Here is a 20,614-nt window from a genome sequence, read left to right on the forward strand (position 1 = left end):
CTCTGTATGTGAAAGAAATACCCCAAACTGGAAACTATCAGTCCCAAATTCGGGATTTATAGAAATATTTCTATTAGGTACCTGTTCTCGCATAGGCCTTTAATAGTATCGTAAGGCTGCATAATGCTAGTCCAGTCTAAATTTAGCTGTAAATGAACGACTTATACAAAGGTAAATCAGACTCCATATCATTACACAAATGGCTTACCGTTTCTCAATCTAGGTTTTGGCTAAACTGCAGCGACGGTTTTTCAAATGCGGATCAGCATACAAACTGACGACGATAGTCTCACTACTGTCGATTTTCAGCTACGCGATAGTACGGCGTTATAGCGCTATAGTACGGCGTTATAACGCTATAGTACGGCGACGCCGGAAGAAAAAGGGTCATGCGCAACGAGTTGGCGAGTACGAGCCACCGTACTTTGCCGACGTTTATCACACATCACACAGATGCAGATTATATTGATGAGCTCGCGCACAGAAATCTAATCCATCTATAAACCATTTGGTAGGAATACACCCGAAGGGTCGCCGGAAGGACCTGTCAGAATAATCTTTGAAGAGAATGGATGTGAAAAGAAAGCAGAAGTTCAATACGAAAGATGGAAATCAGCAATTCACTTTACCAAAAACTGCTGGTGATAAACAGAGACTTCGAGTTGAAAAATTAATGAAAAATCCGGTAGGTTTGATTTCATTGTTTGTTGCCATAGTATTAGTTAGCATGGGTAGGCTAACATAATTAACAACATAGCCTAGGCCACGTAGGCCTAACTTGTCATGAAGGCCTAGCTACGGCGTTATACGATCTTCTGGGCTATCCCCAGAACTCGTTTTCAAATCGCTGTCCTTGACAATGTTACGTCCGAACTAGAGCACCAGTAATACAGTTGGGACTGTCCCAATTAGAGTGCTGTATACATGTACATCAGCACTCTACCGAATACACGTACATGTACATAACATGTACATGTACGTGCATTCATGTACATGTACATGTACTTACTTAGCCTACTCGGTACTTGATTGGTTTCCTCCTGAAACATTCCCTAGGGATTCTAACTAGGAGGTCACAAGGAGGGTTTGCATCTAAGTCTCGCTCACAATGTAATTATAGTAATTCTGTCTAGAAAGGTCATGTGCATCACAGAATCAGTGATGTGTTGGGACAGGTCATTCCATAATTTAATAGTCCTTGGAAAAACAGAATTCTTAAAAACTGTTGAGGGTGTCTGTGGTATGCTGATTTATTCCCCTTCTGGATCTGTGCACCTTTGGCTGGAGATAGTCGGAAGTATCAATGTCGGTGGCTTGATTGATGATCTTGTAGAGTTGAGTCATCTGGTGGGTTTCGCTTCTGTCAGTTAACTTATGCCATCCAAGAGACAATAACTTGTTGGAGATACTGCTCTTCTTAGCGTAATCTATGTGAACAAAGCGTACTGCCCTGTACTGAATTCTATCCATTGCTGTCGGATCCAGATTTATATGGGTTCCATGCTGCCTTGCCATATTCTAAAAGTGGTCGGACAAGTGTAAAATACAACCTTGACCTTTTTAGAGCTCATGTAAAAATTTTGGTTGATAAAGTTGAGGACTCTTGTTGCCTTGGTAACAACATAATGTGTCTGGTTTTCCCATCCTAAATCATTTTGAACTTGTATCCTTAAGTACGTGAACTCCTTTGTTGCTTCAAGACACACACCATCCATCTTATAAGAGGGTTTACCAATGTTGCGTTTATGAGAAATTCGCATCCTTTAACATTTACTAACATTAAATTTCATACCCTACGTAGTAGCCCATCTAATGAGGTTGTCAAGGTCAGCCTGCAGAAATCTTTCATCTTCATTTGAATTGATCCGGTGATATATGAGGCAGTATGTGGCATGTTCTTCATAAAATGGACCAAAATGCAACCTCGGCGGTCATTTTTCAAAACTTCTAAAAGAGTGACTTTGATCATGTAGAATGCAAATTAGCACCTTCAGATTTATAAAAATGATTACAGTGTATGTGGGGATAATTAGGCAAAATAAGTACTTATGGTGGACAGGTGGTTGGCTACCAGTGCAAATCAAATGGAGATGAATTCATTTGAAGTTTTACGTCAAAGTATTTACACCAAAGGACTTGATTTCAAAGCTTCTCTCAACAGAAAGGAGAATTCAGTATATTTTTCGACTGATGTATTTTAAAGCACCTAATAAATAATTTTTAAAAAATATAAGCCACGAAAAAAATAGCACAAAATTGACGGAAAATGATGAGAAAAGTTTGGCTCTCTTCATTCTCTTACCATTTATAATCACTCTCACTATACCAACATATTTGACAGGTCTTATATCTTTCGACCACCAAAAATTGTTTTTAAGTTTGGCTGCATCAAAAATTTATAATGAGTAAAATATGTTCGTTGCGAACGTCATATTTGACAGAATTTGGGTGACGTTCGATAATTTTGACATAAACTGCATGATGTTCGAGAAAGCTGAAAATTTATATAATGGGTTTTTACCCTTACCCAACGTATATGTTAATAAACACTGTATGCTCAGTGCTTGTCCGAGAGCTTGCGAAAAAAGTCACAAACTTACTCGGGTGAGACTTGAACCCACGACCTCCTGCTTACTAGTGTAGATGTCTTAACCGCTTGACCACCGAGCTTGCCGGGTCGGCTGGCCGGTTTTCGGGAACGTACTTGAAGAAAATGTGATTGGTCCAGTTGTAAAAGGATGATGGTTTGGCAGTGCTTTTTTGCACTCATTTTTAAAGCTTGTGTTGTACATCCATAGATTTTACTCGCTTTTATGCAGTCAATTTTTTTGACACTAATGACAGAATCAAATGAGGTTCATGACTGCTGACTTCGGGACCCAATTAATTGTGAGAGTACTTTTAATTTTGTGATGATGGTTTTAATATGTGTAAATATTATCACCTTTCACTTCATATAAATCTGTGTAAAATAACCTCGGGGATTATCACTCCTCAGTAAATTCTATTGGCTCGGATTTTAACAGGGAGTTCATGTCCGTCAAAAATGCTGACGTTCGAGACTTTAATTAATTAACTCCAATTAAGTTGAAAGGTTGACACAGTCATCATTGTTCCAGATATCAGCCATGACTTCCCTCATTACAACAAACATTGGAAATTAATTTACTGCTGTTCACTTCAGGAAAAATGAACCCCCAAAGTTGAACATTATCTAATGGTCCATATTTTGGGGAACCTGCCATGCACATGTATTGTGCTCCATCCTGATTTGACATGCCTTTCAATAAAATCCACCATTCTAAAACCATTGAATCACGTGAGGTCATCACGTGAGGTCAATTTCCTGTTGTAAACGTTCCCTTCCTAACTACCTGCTAGGTTTGAACCCAATCAGACTTGTACAATACAAAATACAAAACAAAACATTAACGTTAATTGCTGAAAAGGCGCAAAGTAGACATTTTATACATTTGTCCCTGTTGGGGTTCCATGCAATGCAATCTGCTCTCAGCGGCATGTGCTTGGCATTTTGCCAGGTCCTGATATATGCCGTACGCACCGTGCACCGTCTATATTGCAGGCAGATATTGGGCGTCCACGCACACAGTAGCCAATGCACAGTATGCAAATGGGATTTTCGAGTTGGCAGTTTATATTGTAAGGGGGCTTTTGTTGATGGCGCTTCATGTGTGTGAAGAAGTACACCAAATACGCACTTCATGCAGCTGACTCCAAGATTTTGGCTGTCATCTCGTGCATAATTCATGCTTATATCTCTTACAGATGTTTTTTTACCAAAGTTTGAAGAATAAAAGAACTTTTTATTGTAACTTCCGTTCTGATGATGTCATCAGCCCCAAACCTCTCACACGTGTTGACTTGGTAAAGATGATCATCTACATAAATTTTCAGGCGATTCGGACAAACTTCGCCACAGACATCTATTCAAATTCATTTTTTGGAATTCTAATCTGTCGCTAGAGGGCACTGAACAATTAGGTGACGTCATCATTAGATGATTTGAAGAATACCATATCCCAACAGACTAACACCATTGAAAACAACTTGATACCTACATGTATTACCACTTTTAAACAATAAGAACACTTCCGGAAGGGTCACGTTATTCAACTTACAGTATACGAGATGAATTCAAGACCACATTTTATCCTGGCACTTGCTGCAAACAGAATAAATATATTTTATAAATTTAACGGAATATTTAAATATTCAAAATGTAATAATGAATCACTTGATGACGTCATCATGATGTGAATATTTTAGTATTATCTTCGTTTTATGGTGAGTGATTGCTGTAACTTTGATGACGATCAACGATTACTAAAGTACCAAAATAGTTCCTTGAAAACGTGTACGAAGTCAATGGGCTGAATTAATATTTAAAAATCAATAATACATGTAAATCACTTGGTGGTGCAATCATGACGTCACTCATCGGCATACATCTATGCAATAATGACTGTGCCTTTGCCAACTTGAATGCTGTTCGACAAAGATTAATGGCAAAAGTGCTGCACAGAAAAAATGTGTCCAAAGTCTATGGGATTTTGGCCCCAAAAGAAGATCCCCCAAAAAATCCTGACGAACAGAAAGCCTTTTTCGCAAAATTGCGAAAAAGCCCCCAAAAAATAAAAAGGAAAAAGATTTTTTAATGAAAACAAAAGGTGTTTTGGCCGATAACCGAAACTGCTAAAAAAAACAGAACAAAAAGAATGCCTTTTTCGGAACATTGCGAAAAAGCCTAAAAGAAAAAAATTCGTGGCGATTGCAATACCTGCTTCGGCAGTGTAGCTGAAGCTGGTAAAAAAAAACAACTAAGAGAATGCCCTTTTTGCTACTTGCGAAAAACCAATGAAGAAGAATAAAAAAAGAACAAAAAGAATGCCTTTTTTGCAAAGTTACGAAAAAGTCAATTAGAGTTAGTGTTTATTTACAGCAACAACAGAGTTTTTAGGGATTTCGAGCTGTTTAACAATTATTATGATAATGAGTAGTGACGATCTTCTCCAGCAGCTGGAGTAAGAGTGCATGTCTAATATATACACTTGTAGTCAGTCACATCGAGAAAAGTGCCGAAGACTGGTTATTGAAAAAAAAAAATTTACACAACCTATAAAAAAAAATTTACACAACCTATGGGGATAACTAAAATATACAAAAATCATTAAAAAATCACAAGATGATATCATCATTACATCATCAATGTGGAATAATTCTTGTATCAGGGTCCTTGTTGGCTGTAACTTTGACGATGATCAAAGATCTCAAAGTTACCAAAATTGTGGTTTGAAAATGTGTACAAAGCCAATGGGCTGAAATAAATATTGAAAAATCAACAATAAATTAGATAATGACGTCATCCATTTTGAATAATTCTTGTATAAGGGTCTTTCTTGGCTATCACTTTGATAAAGATCAAACATCTCGAAGTTACCATATTGGTGGCTTTAACCATATCCTACTGGGGAGCTCGGTTTCGGGTACCTTGGTTTGTACGCATAGCCGTGGTGCCCAAACTCGGACAAAAGAGCTGTGGGCCTTGTAACAAAAGAGGGTATTCAGAACAAAAGACAGAGCTGCTGGGAATTGCCAACATTTTTTCAACTGTCAATAGCAGAGGAAATTCGTCATTGTTTTGAAAGATTATACTACTATTTGTGGCATTCAGCGTGAGTGGATTACCACCGGAGACAAAAGTGCTCCAGCACTCCATTGATGAGTGATACAATACCGCTGCACACTAATCTGGCCCGTATCGAAAAGACATCAGCAGTGCACTGCACCAGTTCTGGGAATAAAAGAAACTTATGTAACACCACACAATCTGGGCTCATTTTACAAGGCCTTGTAAAATGGGCTGGTCAGGCTGAAATGTTGTGTGTTAGATTAGAGTAGCCACCAGACAGTCACTCCATGGGGTTAAGGTATTCAGGAACAAAATAAGAATTTTTGAAGATGTTTGAAAACCGAAGATATTGACAAATCGCCGGTTTATAGGCCTGCATTTTTAAAAGCACCCAGTATGAAGTTGTCAACCATTCACCCCAAAGGTCTACAACAGCTAACTTTGACATCACTGTAAATGGTGTAGATAGAAAACTTCTGATCTGGATCAGTTAAGTCTACTCTGACTGAAGATGTCGATTTTTTTTGTCTACTGTACAACCGTTCAACTCTGGCCTCATAGTAGCCACCATAAAAACAACCGATTATTCAATGCAGCCATTCATGGAGGTTTTCCCAACGACTCAACAATCTCCAATGACCATTCCCTGGGTCACCTCCTTCGTGGAATGTTCATCACAAAGCCTCTTACTTGTAAGCTCCTCCCCTCTGGGATCTCCCTCAGGTTCTTGGGAAAATATCACATTCCCCACATGAACCCTTGGGACAGACATCTTAACTTTAGTCAAACTGGCCTTTCTACCAGCAGTTGTTATGTCCCGATGATAAGGCGAACCGGAAGCCTTATCAATTGATCATATACATATTTGTTGGGAACTCTACAGAGTTAGTTTGGTTCCTCACACCATGTTCCTCGCAAAGAACCATTAGGACTCCATCAGTACTCCTGATATCTTCGTTCCAGACAATCAGTCCCACACATGTGTTCTGGAAAATAAAAAAATGGTGCCCTATTCAAACTCTGAAATGATACCTCAAGAAGACAGCACTAATCAGGGGAGATGTGAAGAGTCTCTTCATCACTTTGGTCCCCCTCATCATCCAGATTTCTGAGAGACAATCGCACGCTGGATTATGACAGCTATCCAGTCTGCCAATCAGAACTGGCTGACTTTATCAGAACAGGACTTCAAAGTTAAAGCACATGATGTTAGAGCAGCAGGAACTTCTTGGCATTTTACAAGAAACATGTTCGAAATCCAACACATACATGTCAAGCTACCTTTTGGATGTCCTCCAAGCTGAGGGCCATTCCTGAAGATTATATAGTGTTGCTGACGGCAAGAGATGTAGCTCACCGAACCTCACATATCAGCCCTCAGCATTCTCACTAGAAAGAATCTCTTCTCTTCTAGCTTACCCACATTACCCTACTTCTGATCAGTATGTTTATTAACCTTGCTCAACCCTGTCCTACTGGTACAACATACAGTAGTATCTCAAACCTACCTCCTGTTTTCCTGTGCTATTCTGCATAGGTACATGAAGTGGCTCTACGAGTAAGATTAGACTTCACTTCCGCACACAGACGTGAGGGTCTACTAGCAAATACTTACCCATAGAGTAACCCTCTTCCCTCCCCACAGATAAGATGGCGGGCATGCTGCAGGGCATGCTGGGTAGTCGGTTGCATGAACTCTTAGCAGATGTATTGCACCCTCCAGGGAAAAATGCATAGGTAGTGGCTCTATGGGTAAGTATTTGCTAGTAGACCCTTCCCAAACATCTGTGGAGGGGAGGTTTAAAAGAGTAATCTCTGAATCGCTGAAGCAGGCAGTTGTAAACTTGTAAAGTGCTGGGGGCCCAATGAAACACTCACTCGTTTTTGAGCTTTAGTATTCCAATTTTCTGCTGGTGCCCATTTTTTTCCACAGATCCACAAGGCACCCACTCCCCACCATCTGTTTTTCCTGTGTTTGATCAGCTGGGGCCCAATCGGATTAAGGTCCATGGTGATTGTAGGGGTCTGCACACTGCCAATTTTCTCTTTTGCAGAAACTATGGCAGCACGGACCACAACAGGTCAATTACTGTTGCCTCTGCCTTTTGTTTTTGCAGAGTGTCTAATAAGGATCAGAGATAATGGCATGTTGACAAAATTGTGTTCATGACTCCAATCTGTCAGTAGATCTAAAAGCTCGTGTGAGTTTGATGGGAAATTGCTGACTCGTGAGTTCCATATCCTGATGCTTCTTATGAGTCTAGTATTACACCCTGTCCATCAGAGCTTGCATCAGTTTCCAATCAATGAGATGGAGTGTAATGGGTGCTCCAAATGGCATGGGACTACACCCGTTTTACATACTAAGTGTGGACATACAGTGGAACGTCGCATTAATGAACATGACAGGGTCCATGCTAAATGTTCGGTACAGCGGTCGTTTGGTGAAGTGAAATTAACTGCTGAATGTTTTGTTGCCATGTTGAATAGCGTCCTCTCTTGTCTAACTGAAGTGCACCCTCTTGTGATACTATAATACACTTAGAGTTCTTTTCTGTATTAAGTTTCCCCAGCCTTTTAAGTTTTGACATAATTCTAGAAAACAAAGAAAAAAGAAGTTGCTCCGTAATTGTAACCAAAGTCATTTCCAAGCACAATATTGGGGCCATCAGTTTATGAAAACTAAAGGCAGCTTAGTGCACTCAGCCGCCACATGACATGGTGAGCTCTTGGTTAGCACTCGACCCTGAGCACTCAGCTCTGTACCACACCATAAGGCCAGACGTACCGTACCTGGCAGGCCTGTGTAAACCCCTCCTGGATGGTATACCCCTACAAAAATAAAATGGTCTTGGAATGGTGATGACATCACTAGTCGTGTACACAACACAAAATGGCTTTGATAGTGGTGATACTGAACATGCTGGAAAAAAGGGATATCTTATCCGTTTTGTGGCCATTTTGTAGAGCTAATAAGAAAATTGTAAAGACTTCCTATGGTACATGTAAGTCTCATAAAAATTATCAGTCCTTGGCTAGAGCCCCAATATTTTCAGTATTCCGCTTGCTTATATTATGTCCAACATGAGCACACAGTTGAAGTTCCTGCACACTACCATATCAAGTAATGCGCTCGTCGCAAGATTTCTTATATTATCCTTTTGTATATGATCCACAAGAGTGTATTTATTTTGCCACTGCCAGTTGAATTGAAGTAGGCCTACACATTTACATGTAAGTCATGACTGAGACCAAGACCTTGTGGGCAACAATGAGACCAAGACGAAGACTAAGGAACCATCCCAAAACTTGTCCGGGACAAGTTGCTTGAAAAGTTGCAGGTGGCATTACTTCACCTACAAGTAACCCTGCAATTGTCCCTTACCAGTTCTGGGTGCAACTTGTCAACAATGAACAATTGTTTATATTTGGCCTGAGGCCACACAACAGGTGGCCCCACAAGAATGGTTTGTGGTTTTGAGAAGAGAGACCTTGATTTGCTCAATGCAAGCTACTTAAAGGCACTGTGGTGGTCCGTAGAGCCAGGATCTTAGTTTTTTAACGTACATGTACAGTGTATATGGTCAGTGGGGTAGATGGGGCTCCTTAGCCTTTGTCGGCAATCCATCTAGGAGAAGGAAAACTTCGAATTCAAACCTCCGCTGCCTTGGGGATACCTTCGGGAGGAGGACGGGCCAAGGAGTAAGCCCGACAGAAATCCGGAAATTCCTTCTGGCAGCTCCTGCAGGCAACCCAGTGCCAAATGTACATGTATTGCTCGGCTTTCCATTCGATCACATCAGCAAGACCGAGAGGGGGATTTTGGAGCATGGGCAGCCCTGAATCTCCATACATCTCACCCAGTTCTGCGCCCCGGAGATGTCACTTTGATGCTGCTGTATAGCAGCTAAATCAACACGGGAGGCAGCAGTTTACAAGTGATAAGTCCAACCTGATGGGCGTAGGGTAGGACGCTACGGGTTGCCTCAACCGGTTGGGAGGGACCATCGTGTCCTGCTGGTCAGCTACCGCCCGCCTCAAGCCGAGCAGCCCCCGGCCAGTAAGGTGCTGACCCACCACGGTCCACCTGCTTCAGTGGGCCTAGAGCTTAGAGAAAACTGGACAAGCAGGCGGGAACATCGCACCAAGCAAAATAAGAAGAAAAAAGAAACGTCAGAAGACAAGGAACGTCAGGACCATGCGTCCTGGCTTATCTGACGACTTGCGTCAGTTTGACGACTCTCTAAAGATGGTCATCATCAACAGTGAACTTCTAAGACTGAATGTTGACATTGCTGCTCTGCAAGAAACCAGGCTCCCAGACAGCGGCATGCTTTGTGAGAACGACTACACCTTCTTCTGGCGGGGTAGAGCAGAGGAGGAACTACGACTGTATGGTGTTGGATTTGCCATCAAGAATAACCTGCTGCCAGCTATCGAACCTCCAACAGGCGGCACGGAATGCATCCTGGCCCTGCGACTTTCCACCTCTAGTCTCCACCACCGTTCTGAACGTCTACGCGCCAACGCTTTTTCTGTGCCAGAGGACAAGAATCAGTTCTACAAGGAACTTGATTCCGCTGTATGCAACATCCCATGCTCTGAGCACTTGTTTCTGCTTGGGAATTTCAATGCCAGAGTGGGAGGAGATCATGACACCTCGCCTGATTGCCTTGGACACTTCGGAGTCGGCAAGATGAATGAGAATGACCAGAGACTGCTGGAACTCTCTTCCTACCGCAAGCTGTGCATCAACAACACGTTTTTTAGCACCAAGACACACCACCGAGTGTCCTGGAGGCACTCAAGGTTGCACCACCTGCACCAGCTGGACCTGATCATCACCAGAAGAGCCCAGCTCAGAGGGGTACTCACCACACGCAGCTTCCACAATGCAGACTGTGACACAGACCACTCGTTGGTTTTTCAGCAAACTACGCCTCTTGCCACGAAAAATCCAATGCTCCAAGCGCACAGGACCCCCGTGCATCAACACTGCTAAGACCTCTGACTCTGAGTTCTGCAGTCAGTTCACTGATGCTGTTGCAACAACCCTTGAGGACCAGCCGGCATTCGAGACTGCAGAAGAGAGATGGAACTTCTTGCGAGACATCATCAACAGCGCAGCCCTGTCAACATTCGGTAAGGCGTGAGGTCAGAATACAAAGGCTTTTGAAAGCGTTCAACGCTTTGTAAATGGTAAGCCCCACGGACAGTCAACATCGAGCAGATGAACGCTTCAGCGAGGCTGGCCAAACCATTGCGGTCCAGAACACCTTGCACTCTGCAGCTTCCAGTAAACAATGGACAGCTCATCGCATTACGGCATCATAGACTTCTGCGGTCTGGTGGATTAGTCATAACAATAGCTCTTTACTTTGCAGCTCCACAGGAGGATTTAGATCGGCAGACTGTTTTAACTTTCTGATAAAACACGTGTATTGAGTAGTTGTGTTGCGCTGTCGGTTTCCAGACCCAGTGTTTTCAGGTCTCAATACCCTGTAATCTTGATCTTTTGTCTTGGTATCTTTAGTTAAATACACACATAACTGTATACCTGCAGAATCAAATATACTAACTCGTTACTATACTAACGTAGTGTTCTGTTCGCCAACATGTAGTTACAGATAAAACCTCTTTTTTTGCCCGTGTGCACAAGCTGGGACTCAGCATTGCACACTCGCAGGTTTTCATGTGTAGGATCGAGGAAGACACGTACGCGAACTACGCGCTTTCTACTTCGAAGCTGCACCTGCACGATTTAAGGATACAAGTACATTTTTTTAAAAAGTCAATAGTACAAGCTTGCACGTTGCAATATGTTTTGTACGTACGATTCTTTTGTACTCTTTGAATACTTTGTGGCTGCACAAAATTCTTATTGGAAAAACAAACATGTCGGGTTTTATACTTACCTCTGGTGTTTGACTTTACCTACATGTATTAAACTTAAATGCACAGTAAATTAAAACAAAAAACACAATTTAATCTAGTGCTGCCGGCAAACCACCGAACCGAGGCAAAAAACATCAAACAAGGCACTTTTGAACCAAACCAAACTGTTCGGCTCAGATGTATGGCTTTAATAAGGCATTTTATTGATGGCACAAAAATACAAGAAAACTTAATAAGAAACAAACACAACGAAAAATGGATAACGAGTTGTACGGCGTGCTCCACACGTGCATGAACATACTGAAACTTACAATGGCCCGCATCATGAGATGGTTGATAAAAGTCTGTGGTGAGAATCACTCAGAAATCAACCAAGAACACGCAACGTACGGCATTGTCGCTGCATAACATTTCTAAATTCTCTCTACATCCAATCGTGCTTATGTATATTTGCCAATCTCCGATAGCCACACCCTTACCTTCCATATTAAGGTAATGACGTTCCATATTAGGCCAATGGTCTCATAAATGGAGTGCAAAACGAATTTTGGTTGGATGCCGATCACAGTCGGACTCGCGCTCGATCCAAGGCATCCCCGGGTGAAAATTTTGCCAAGTGGTTCGGTGCATGCATGCTGTGCTTCAGCGCAGCGCGAGGAGATTTTTGTTCTTGCAGTGGCCTAACTTGCCTTTCATTTGATCATGAAGGGTTTGATCGTAGTGCGGATGCGTTGTAATGGAATTTGCCAGATCTCGAATAACAAAATGCTGTCATCCCTTCAAAAGAGGCTGATGGAAAATTGCCCCTTTGGTCACGTACACGCCGTCCTTGGAAAGGTTCCTCCTCAGGTATGCAACGAAAGCCATTTTCGTAGTTTTCAAAAGCCATCTATTTCACAAAAATAACCAAAACACAATTTGCTCGAAATTTGATTTTAATCTTGTATTCTGTACTGGAGGAAAGCCCTAATTGAGCATGCTGTTTTTTCTGTTTGCACAAATCTTACGATTGTTTTGTTGAGTCAAGCGTGGTCCGAACACAACCGCTTCTGATCGGCAAAACACGGTCGGAAATTGTCACACCCTCGACGATAACTTTATATGGAATGTACTCGTGAACAAACTCTGGGGAAAACATTTATAAAAAAGGTATTCAAATCAAAGTTGCTCATGGATCAGGAGATATAGCAGATTCATAATTTTATATGTAGAAATACTTTATAGGCCTTTGCAGCACGATCATAGCGAGCCTTTCGATGTCTCAGTGTGCATTGTACTTGTACATGTGTGTACATGTCCGAACCCCAACCGATCTGAAGTTCGGCAAAAATGTCCAAGCCCTGTCTGATCCGAACCAAACCTTGACACATACTTGCAGCACTATTTGATGTGGAGTTTGACTTTTTTTTATTACCTTCAAAGAATATGGTACATGTGACAGAAGTTCCAAATAAATTCATAATGCGTCTATGTGAACATTTCCTTTCATAGACGATAGATTAGGCTGTAAAATGAGGCAACCGTGTTTGGCATTCCCCGTCACTCCCATATAAACGCATTTATTTTCCAGTCTAAAAAACGCTTAAACACGAACAATTATCTTGGGGCGATGCCAATGCCTTTTTGTCATGAAATACCCACTCAAAACGTATCTGAAGCTAGATAAATGTCTGCAGCCTGGAATGCAGTTGATTTTGCATCTTCCGATCACAAGGTGTTAACCACTAATCCTCACGGCCAGTCCAGGAAGGCTGACCGGGGCCAGTGAAGTTCTCCCTGAATAGGATCTTTTGTTCACAACTATGGCTGTGCAGCCACAAACTCCATTGTTGTTGGGGTTGCTCGTGAAGCTCGACAGTCCAGGACAAATGGTTCTTTTCAAACCGTTGAACTGTCCTACACCAAAAGACGAACGGAATGAAGGGGGATTAACACCAACCGTTCAACTGTTTCTAAACCGTCTGTATTTTGACCTCACGCCTAAGAAGGAGCACCGAAACACAGACTGGCTTGAGGAGAATCTCCCAGAGATGGAACCTCTTATCAAGACCAAGCATGAAACTCTGATGAACTACAAGAGGGAAGCCTCAGCTGAGAACCTCGCTGCTCTGAGAAGTGCCAGAAACAACACTCAGAGAACTGCACATTACTGTGCCAACCAGTACTGGCCGAACTTGTGTCGTAGCATTCAAGACGGTGCTGACAGAGAGAACACACGTGGAATCTATGAGGGGGGAAGAAAGCCTTTGGACCTACTGTGAGAAAAACAGCTCCCCTGAAGTCATCCTCTGGCGAGACCATTATCGACCACAGCAACAGATGGAACGGTGGGCAGAGCATTACCAAAACCTCTACCTGAGAGAGAACGTCATCACAGAGACGGCCATCAACAGCATCCCCAGTCTGCCCGTCATAGAGGAGCTTGACAACTCGTCAACAGAGGAGGAGCTCAGCAAGGCCATTGACTCCCTCGCTCATGGCAAGGCTCCAGGAAACTATGGCATCCCGGCAGAGGTTTTGCAGTGCGCTAAGCCCACTCTATTACACCACCTCCATGAGCTCCTGTGTCAGTACTGGGAGAAAGGCTCCATACCTCACAACATGCGCAATGCAAACATCATAACCCTCTACAAGGGAGATCGCAGCGACTGCAACGGAGGTATTTTGCTGCTCAGCATCGTGGGGAAGGCATTCGCTCATGTTGCACTGAAAAGGTTGCAGCAGCTCGCTGATCAAGTATACCCGGAGTCCCAGTGTGGCTTCAGAGCACAGAGGTCCACCATTGACATGATCTTGACGGTGAGACAGCTGCAGGAGAAGTGTCGGGAACAGAAACAGGCCCGTTACTATGCCTTTATCGATCTGACCAAGGCTTTGATCTGGTCAGCATGAAGGGTCTCCTCAGGCTCTTGGAGAAGATTGGATGCCCTCAGAAGTTGCTGAGTGTGATTTCGTCCTTCCATGACTATATGCAAAGCATAGTATAGTTTGATGGCTCATCCTCTGCCCCATTTCCCATCAAGAGCGGAGTGAAACAGGGATGCATCCTTGCCCCCAAACTCTTCGGCATCTTCTTCTCGCTGCTGCTCTCGTCCGCTTCCAATTTTTCAGAGGATGGGGTCTACCTCAATACACAATCAGATGGCAACTTTTCAACCTTGCTCGTTTGCGAGCCAAGACCAAAGTCCATCGGCTGCTGCTACGTGAGATGCTGTTTGCTGACGATGCTGCTCTGGCCTCTCACTCAGATGCAGGACTATAGAGACTTACAACCTGCCTTGAACACGCCTGCAGTGAGTTCGGCCTGACCATCAGTTTGAAGAAAACAAACATGACGGGTCAGGACGTCAGCCAAGCGCCCAGCATCGCCATAGGTGACCACACCCTAGAAGTGGTTGAGGAGTTCACTTACCTCTTCTCAACGAGTGCCAGCAACTTGTCCCTGGTTGCTGAGATCAGCAAGCACATTGACAAAGCAGCATCCACCATGGCACACCTGTCAATGAGAGTGTGGGAAAACAGCAAGCTCACTGTCAACACCAAGATTTCGGTGTATAACACCTGCGTGCTGAGCACACTGCTGTATGGCAACGAAACCTGGACCGCATATGCCAGACAGGAACTACGGCGCATCTTGGGCATCTCCTGGCAGGACAGAGTACAGAACACTGAGGTGCTTGAGAAGGCAAACACCCAGAGCATGTTTGCGATGCTGTCCCAGAGACGTCTGAGGTGGCTGGGACATGTTAGCCGGATGGAGAATGGACGCTTGCCAAAAGATGTCCTCTATGGCGAGCTCTCACCAGGATCCAGACCAGCTGGCCGCCCCATGCTGTGCTTCAAGGACGTGTGCAAGACGGACATGAAGGCTGCAGAGATTGACCCAAGCTCATGGGAAATGGCTGCTGACGACTGCAACAACTGGCATCATGTCATCAGAACAGGTGTCAAGAGAGGGGAGGAGAGAAGGAAGCAGCAGTGGTAACACAAGAGGGAGCGACGTAGAGCGAGAGCAGCCTCCGTACCTTTGCTGTTCAGCGCCTACACTTGCAGGCACTGTGACAAAGACTGTCATTCCAGAATTAGACTTTTTAGCCATAGCCAGCGCTGCTCAATGACAAACTGACTTTTTTCTGGCACAGATCCATTGTCTTTTGAGATAGAAGGAGACTACCAGTACTACTATATGGTCATAGCAAGTAAATTGTATGATTTGCTTACCCCTAACATACATGTGCATATTTTTAAAGATTATTATGTAGCTTTTTAATTCTTTTCTTCCACTTTGTTTTTAAATCATTACTATCAACCAAAGGTAAGGATTAGGAAAATTAAGGCACAAGGAAAAAACATTCAGAACAGATTAGCAAATAACATTAATGCCTTGAAACTATTAGTTGGAAAACTGTATTCAACTAATGTACCTTTGGAAAATGTCTATTATGAAGAACATTTTAAAATGAGATCTTATCATGGAGCTATTACATGTATTTAGTTTTGTTTACTACATAGACCAAATTCCTCACATTCCCATCTCCCTACCTTTGTGCTTTTACCGCTTGTTGAGCACTGGACCATTACCCATATAAGCGTGCGTCTCCACACACGTCTTTACTTCAGGTTCATGCACTCGCTGAATATCCGTCGCTTTCTCTCTTTTACTTGATGTGTTGTATACTTATCCATTCTGAGTTATGTCAACCGAGCAGTCTCAACTCTCTTACAAAACAATTCTGATCTTTGAAAACTATAAAGACTATTTTGATCGTCGTTTCAGTGCTTCAACTAATGATTCGTCATCCATCAAGGAACTTAGAAATAAGCTAGAAGCTAAGGATTTAAGTAGACCAGGCAACGTCGCACAGTTTGAATTTTGCTGCAGTTTTGGAGATCCTCTTGCAAAAAGCCAAGCTCGCCTTGACAGAAAGATTAGATCAGTGATTCGGCCTTTCAAGCTTTGGATGAGGCCCAAGGGCTCATCGCGGATCACAAGTGCAAGATTCGTATTGCTGATGGTAGTAAGGCGGGTTGGGCAACAATCTTTCGTCTAAATAAGAAAGGGAACAAGAACCCGGGCATATCTTCAGATGAATCGAAGATCAACAAAATTGTGGAAGAAGAAGCCCTAAAGGAACAACAGGACCGAAAGCATAAGAGACAAGATGGCTCAGATTCTCTTCCTAAAGATCTTTCTGATCATCGTCTTTTTTGAGGTACGCTACCCTGTATACTTTGTTTACTTCAGTGTGCCTTTGTAGTGCATGCAGGCTCGTATTCCCATGCTGTCTCAATAAAATGACTGAAATGCAACCCTTTTCTCTTGTCTCCTCCTCCGTTAGAGTTTGCGTAAAACACAAAACTGTTTTTCATGCGTATGAGCGCAGTGAAGGAGCATGAAAATAACATTACTTCCAGTACTGTAGACACACAGTGTGTCCTTGATAATCCATAAATTGGTCTTGAGACGTACATCACTGCCATCTGCATGTAGACAGTACCTTCTTTAATACAGAGGTAGGCCTGTAAAAGATTTTGAATTACCAGCAAAATTGCAGTGCTATAGTCGAGTACCAACATTTGAGTACCAAGTTTTCTGAGTTAGAGTTCCTGTATATGTAATGTAACCTGTGGTTCACATTTCAGAATAGCAGGAATCAAATTTCGTAAAAAAAAAACTCTTGACCTCGCAAAATTCAGGATTTACTCACAAAAGAGATTTTGCTTTATTGGAGGGAATAACCAAGCCAATCAAATGAAAAAATGTAATGAATCCAGAGAACACCAAGTAAGATTACCATAAATTGAAATAGGAGATTTACAGAAAATGCAGGATCCTGTTAAGTTAGAACACACTTTGAGCTCAAGGAAAAAAATGGGACCAAAGTTGTAGATGTAGAGATGAGTTGCGACGAGTCGTTCCAAGGTGAATGAACAGGAGTCTGTCATGTTGTGTAGCCAGTTGACAAAAATGAAGAGCAAAAGTTCACTAGAGGAAATGTAATGCAAAGGAGTACTTGCAGATCTTGCAAGATTGATGCTGGTGGTTAATGCTACAGCTGCCTTGGTATACTTGTGCTGTGTCTGCAAGTCACAATAGCTTGGTTGCAGGGATGCCTGGGGACAGCTCTTCAGGTGGACTGCAGCTACTCCCCTCCAGACCCTCTTTCAGAATATGCAGTTCAGTATAGAGAGCCAACACTTGTGAACATAAGCGGAAGACTTGGATTTTGAGGTCCTCCGGTCCAAAGAAAAATAGTGCAGAGTGCGCGCAGACAAAAATCAGCAGGCATGTAGTAAGCACGATGGCAAAGTTTGGAATGCCAAGTTTGCCAAAACTCTGGGGCAAACTGCCACCCAGAACATGCCCTTGCCACATGACTATTTTAGGCTCTCATGGGACAACTTCAAAAATGTCACACATACTGATTGGTCATTTAGTATCTAGGCAGATGAGCATTCAGCAGAAGTCTATGGCTTTCACAGCTTGGGTAAGGTGTGAACAACAACTAGGGATTAAATGTCCCAACATCCTGCTGATCTCCTGAAAAGTTTACTGGGAGTGTACACTCTGGTGTACTAGTCAGAGATTAAAGGCAGTGGGTAGGAAAAGCATCCTGTGATCTTCTAGGAAAGCAGGAACATTAAAAATAAGATAAACTGAAGAAAGAGCAGGCTATTTCACAAAAGGAATGTGCAATAGATGAAAGGTTCACCACTGGAACACTGCTTACCAGTAGGAAAGTCAAAAGCTCAGGAAAGAAGAATATAAGTATGCAAAAGGAAAATATAGTCATAAAAAATAAAATTTGAAATTATAACCCAAGACTTCTTTTTGGGACGGGGTTACAGTAAGATATTCTCAAGATGATATCACCATCTTTTCCTAACTTGTTAAATGTGGCTACCTTTTTTCTTTTCCCTCATCAAGATAGTGAGGTGCTTCTGTGATTGGATCATTGAGATTTGTCAAATTGCAGCAAAATAATGTCAAGTATGGGGCCCTAAAGGTACAGATGCAAAAATGTACCAAAAGGCACCAAAATAATGTTAAAAATTGTAAATATGATGCACAAATGTGTCAAAAAATGTTGCACAGTTACAGGTATACATGTACATGTGTGTAAATTTTTATAGAACTTTAAATACTAGAAAACAAACTCAAACGTGATCTATCAGTTTGGTACTTCAAACTTTTTTTTTCTGAGAGCATTTTTTGTTACTTACATGTATATGTATGTAACAGTGTTCTTTATATAAAGAGTTTACTGTAACATTCTCCCATGAAACAAGCAAACTACTAAAGGAAATGCTAAATTGCACATAACAATTTTGATCCATTTCTGCATGTTTTCCCATACATGCACATGACAGACTCGGCGCAAGCTCACAAGCTTGTCGCATATGTGCAGCCTACCTATAAATTGTGGGGAATCGAGGGTTAATGTTTTAATAATGATGTTAATGTTTTAATAATGACAAGTAGCATTGGGTTGGTCTTTGCCCCAGTGATTTTTTGCTGTGTAGTCAGTAAAATGAAACCATATCACAAAACATGTGTATGGAGTATGGAATAAAAGTGATTTCTTTTTAATATTTGAATAAAATGGCTGATGTGTTCCAAACGTACATGTAAGTTAAAATCTGTGTCAAGACACGTATTTAATTTCATTTTTATTAAGTTCCACACACACACATCATTTCTGACATACAGGCAAAGTGTCGCTGTTGTTGATATATTGGATCGCAAAGTACATGTACAGTGAAGCAAAGGTGTCACAAATATAACTGACCTGTCACACACTTAACCCAACCTAGTTAAAGAAAATTATTAGTCTCCTGTGTTCACATACCCCTGTCCAGCCTACAGAGTACATATGCAAATTTCCCATGTGCCTATTACAATTCACTGAAAAGATTTGATTATGCATGCTGCCCCCTGAGCCACCACAATGCAATGCGGTCCCGCCGCCATGTTCGTCCTTCTTTGCTCAGCGCCTATAGCTTACGGATGTGTCTTTTATGACTCCTCAAATTCTCGAGTTCCGTACCTTTTGAATTGACTGGATTCCTGTTACAAAATAAAGAGTGTTTTCTTGTCTGTTGGTAAGAGTGCTTATTTTTTTATTTCGTTTCCTGCATGCTATGTTTTCTTGTGTTTCTTTTCTACCCCTTTTTTTTTTTCTGTTTATCATATATACATGTAGGTTGGGTTGTGACCTCCCGTGATGTGTTATGTGGGTATGGCTGTTAAAGGGTTGGAGGGCACTTTGCTCACTATGTGGTGCGTACATTCGAACAATAATGGCCCAACACAGTTTGGGTCCGGCTGGTGAGCGGGGCTTAGTGAGCCGCCCCGTTCCCCTGTGCTGCCGTTTTGCATTTTCTGATTAGCAGCCTTGACGAGGAGAGACCCAAGTAGGCCGGGGCTGAGGCACCTCGGATCTGGATCGTCACGATTGCATTTCCATTCTGGCATTTCCATTCTGGCCACTTCTACCCGCAGATCCAACGCGGTGGATGCCATGGATATTCCCTATGGGACCGTCAAGAATAAGCTTATGGGCCTCCCCTTCTGGGGGACGATCTCTTTGCTAGGGAGTTCACTGAATGCTTGAGTCGGAGGTAAAACGTATGGAGACTGAAAGAAAATCTCACTTCGTGAACCTGCACCTCCACAATGTCAGCTTCCACCACGGCTGAGAAGATGCGCAAACCAGGCACCACCCGCTGCCGTCCCCTTTAGCCATCCACGCCGGGTGGCTACTCGGTCATCAGCCCCGCAGCAAGCTCCTCCTACATTGGCTCCAAGAAGTTTTCAGCCACGCCCTCCCAGCCGTGGTTCTTCATGCCGTGTCCCCGGTCCTATCGGGGGATGGCGTCGGTGACTACTTCCTTTTGCCTTTGGCAGCCGCTGATCTTGAACCCGTAGGCGGCCGCCTGGGCAACTTCATCGAGTTCTGGCGGGAAATCACTGCGGACAGCTGGGTCCTCTCCACCATTGCTCATGGCTACTCTGTCGAGTTCACGAACTCCCCGCCGTCCGGGATGGTCTTCCGCTCCACTCCTCCA

The 20,614-nt window shown here is 42.8% G+C and overlaps 1 protein-coding gene across 4 annotated transcripts in view; it reads left to right on the top strand.

The window, feature by feature from the left end:
* Positions 1–427: 427 nt before the first annotated feature.
* Positions 428–20,614, top strand: part of LOC110987524 (PRKR-interacting protein 1 homolog) — an 85,280-nt gene continuing 65,093 nt past the window's right edge. For 2 of the 4 annotated variants that reach the window (XM_087141762.1, XM_087141760.1), the window contains exon 1: positions 428–685. In XM_087141762.1, coding sequence (XP_086997888.1) covers positions 569–685 — 117 coding nt within the window. In that variant the 5' untranslated portion in view covers positions 428–568. The remainder of the gene's footprint in view (positions 686–20,614) is intronic. The other 2 variants (XM_087141761.1, XM_087141759.1) reach the window with 2 other exon arrangements.

This window comes from Acanthaster planci, linkage group LG09 (assembly GCF_054643075.1).
Source record: "Acanthaster planci isolate LZ-2023a linkage group LG09, COTS_SCS, whole genome shotgun sequence".
NCBI lineage: Eukaryota > Metazoa > Echinodermata > Asteroidea > Valvatida > Acanthasteridae > Acanthaster > Acanthaster planci.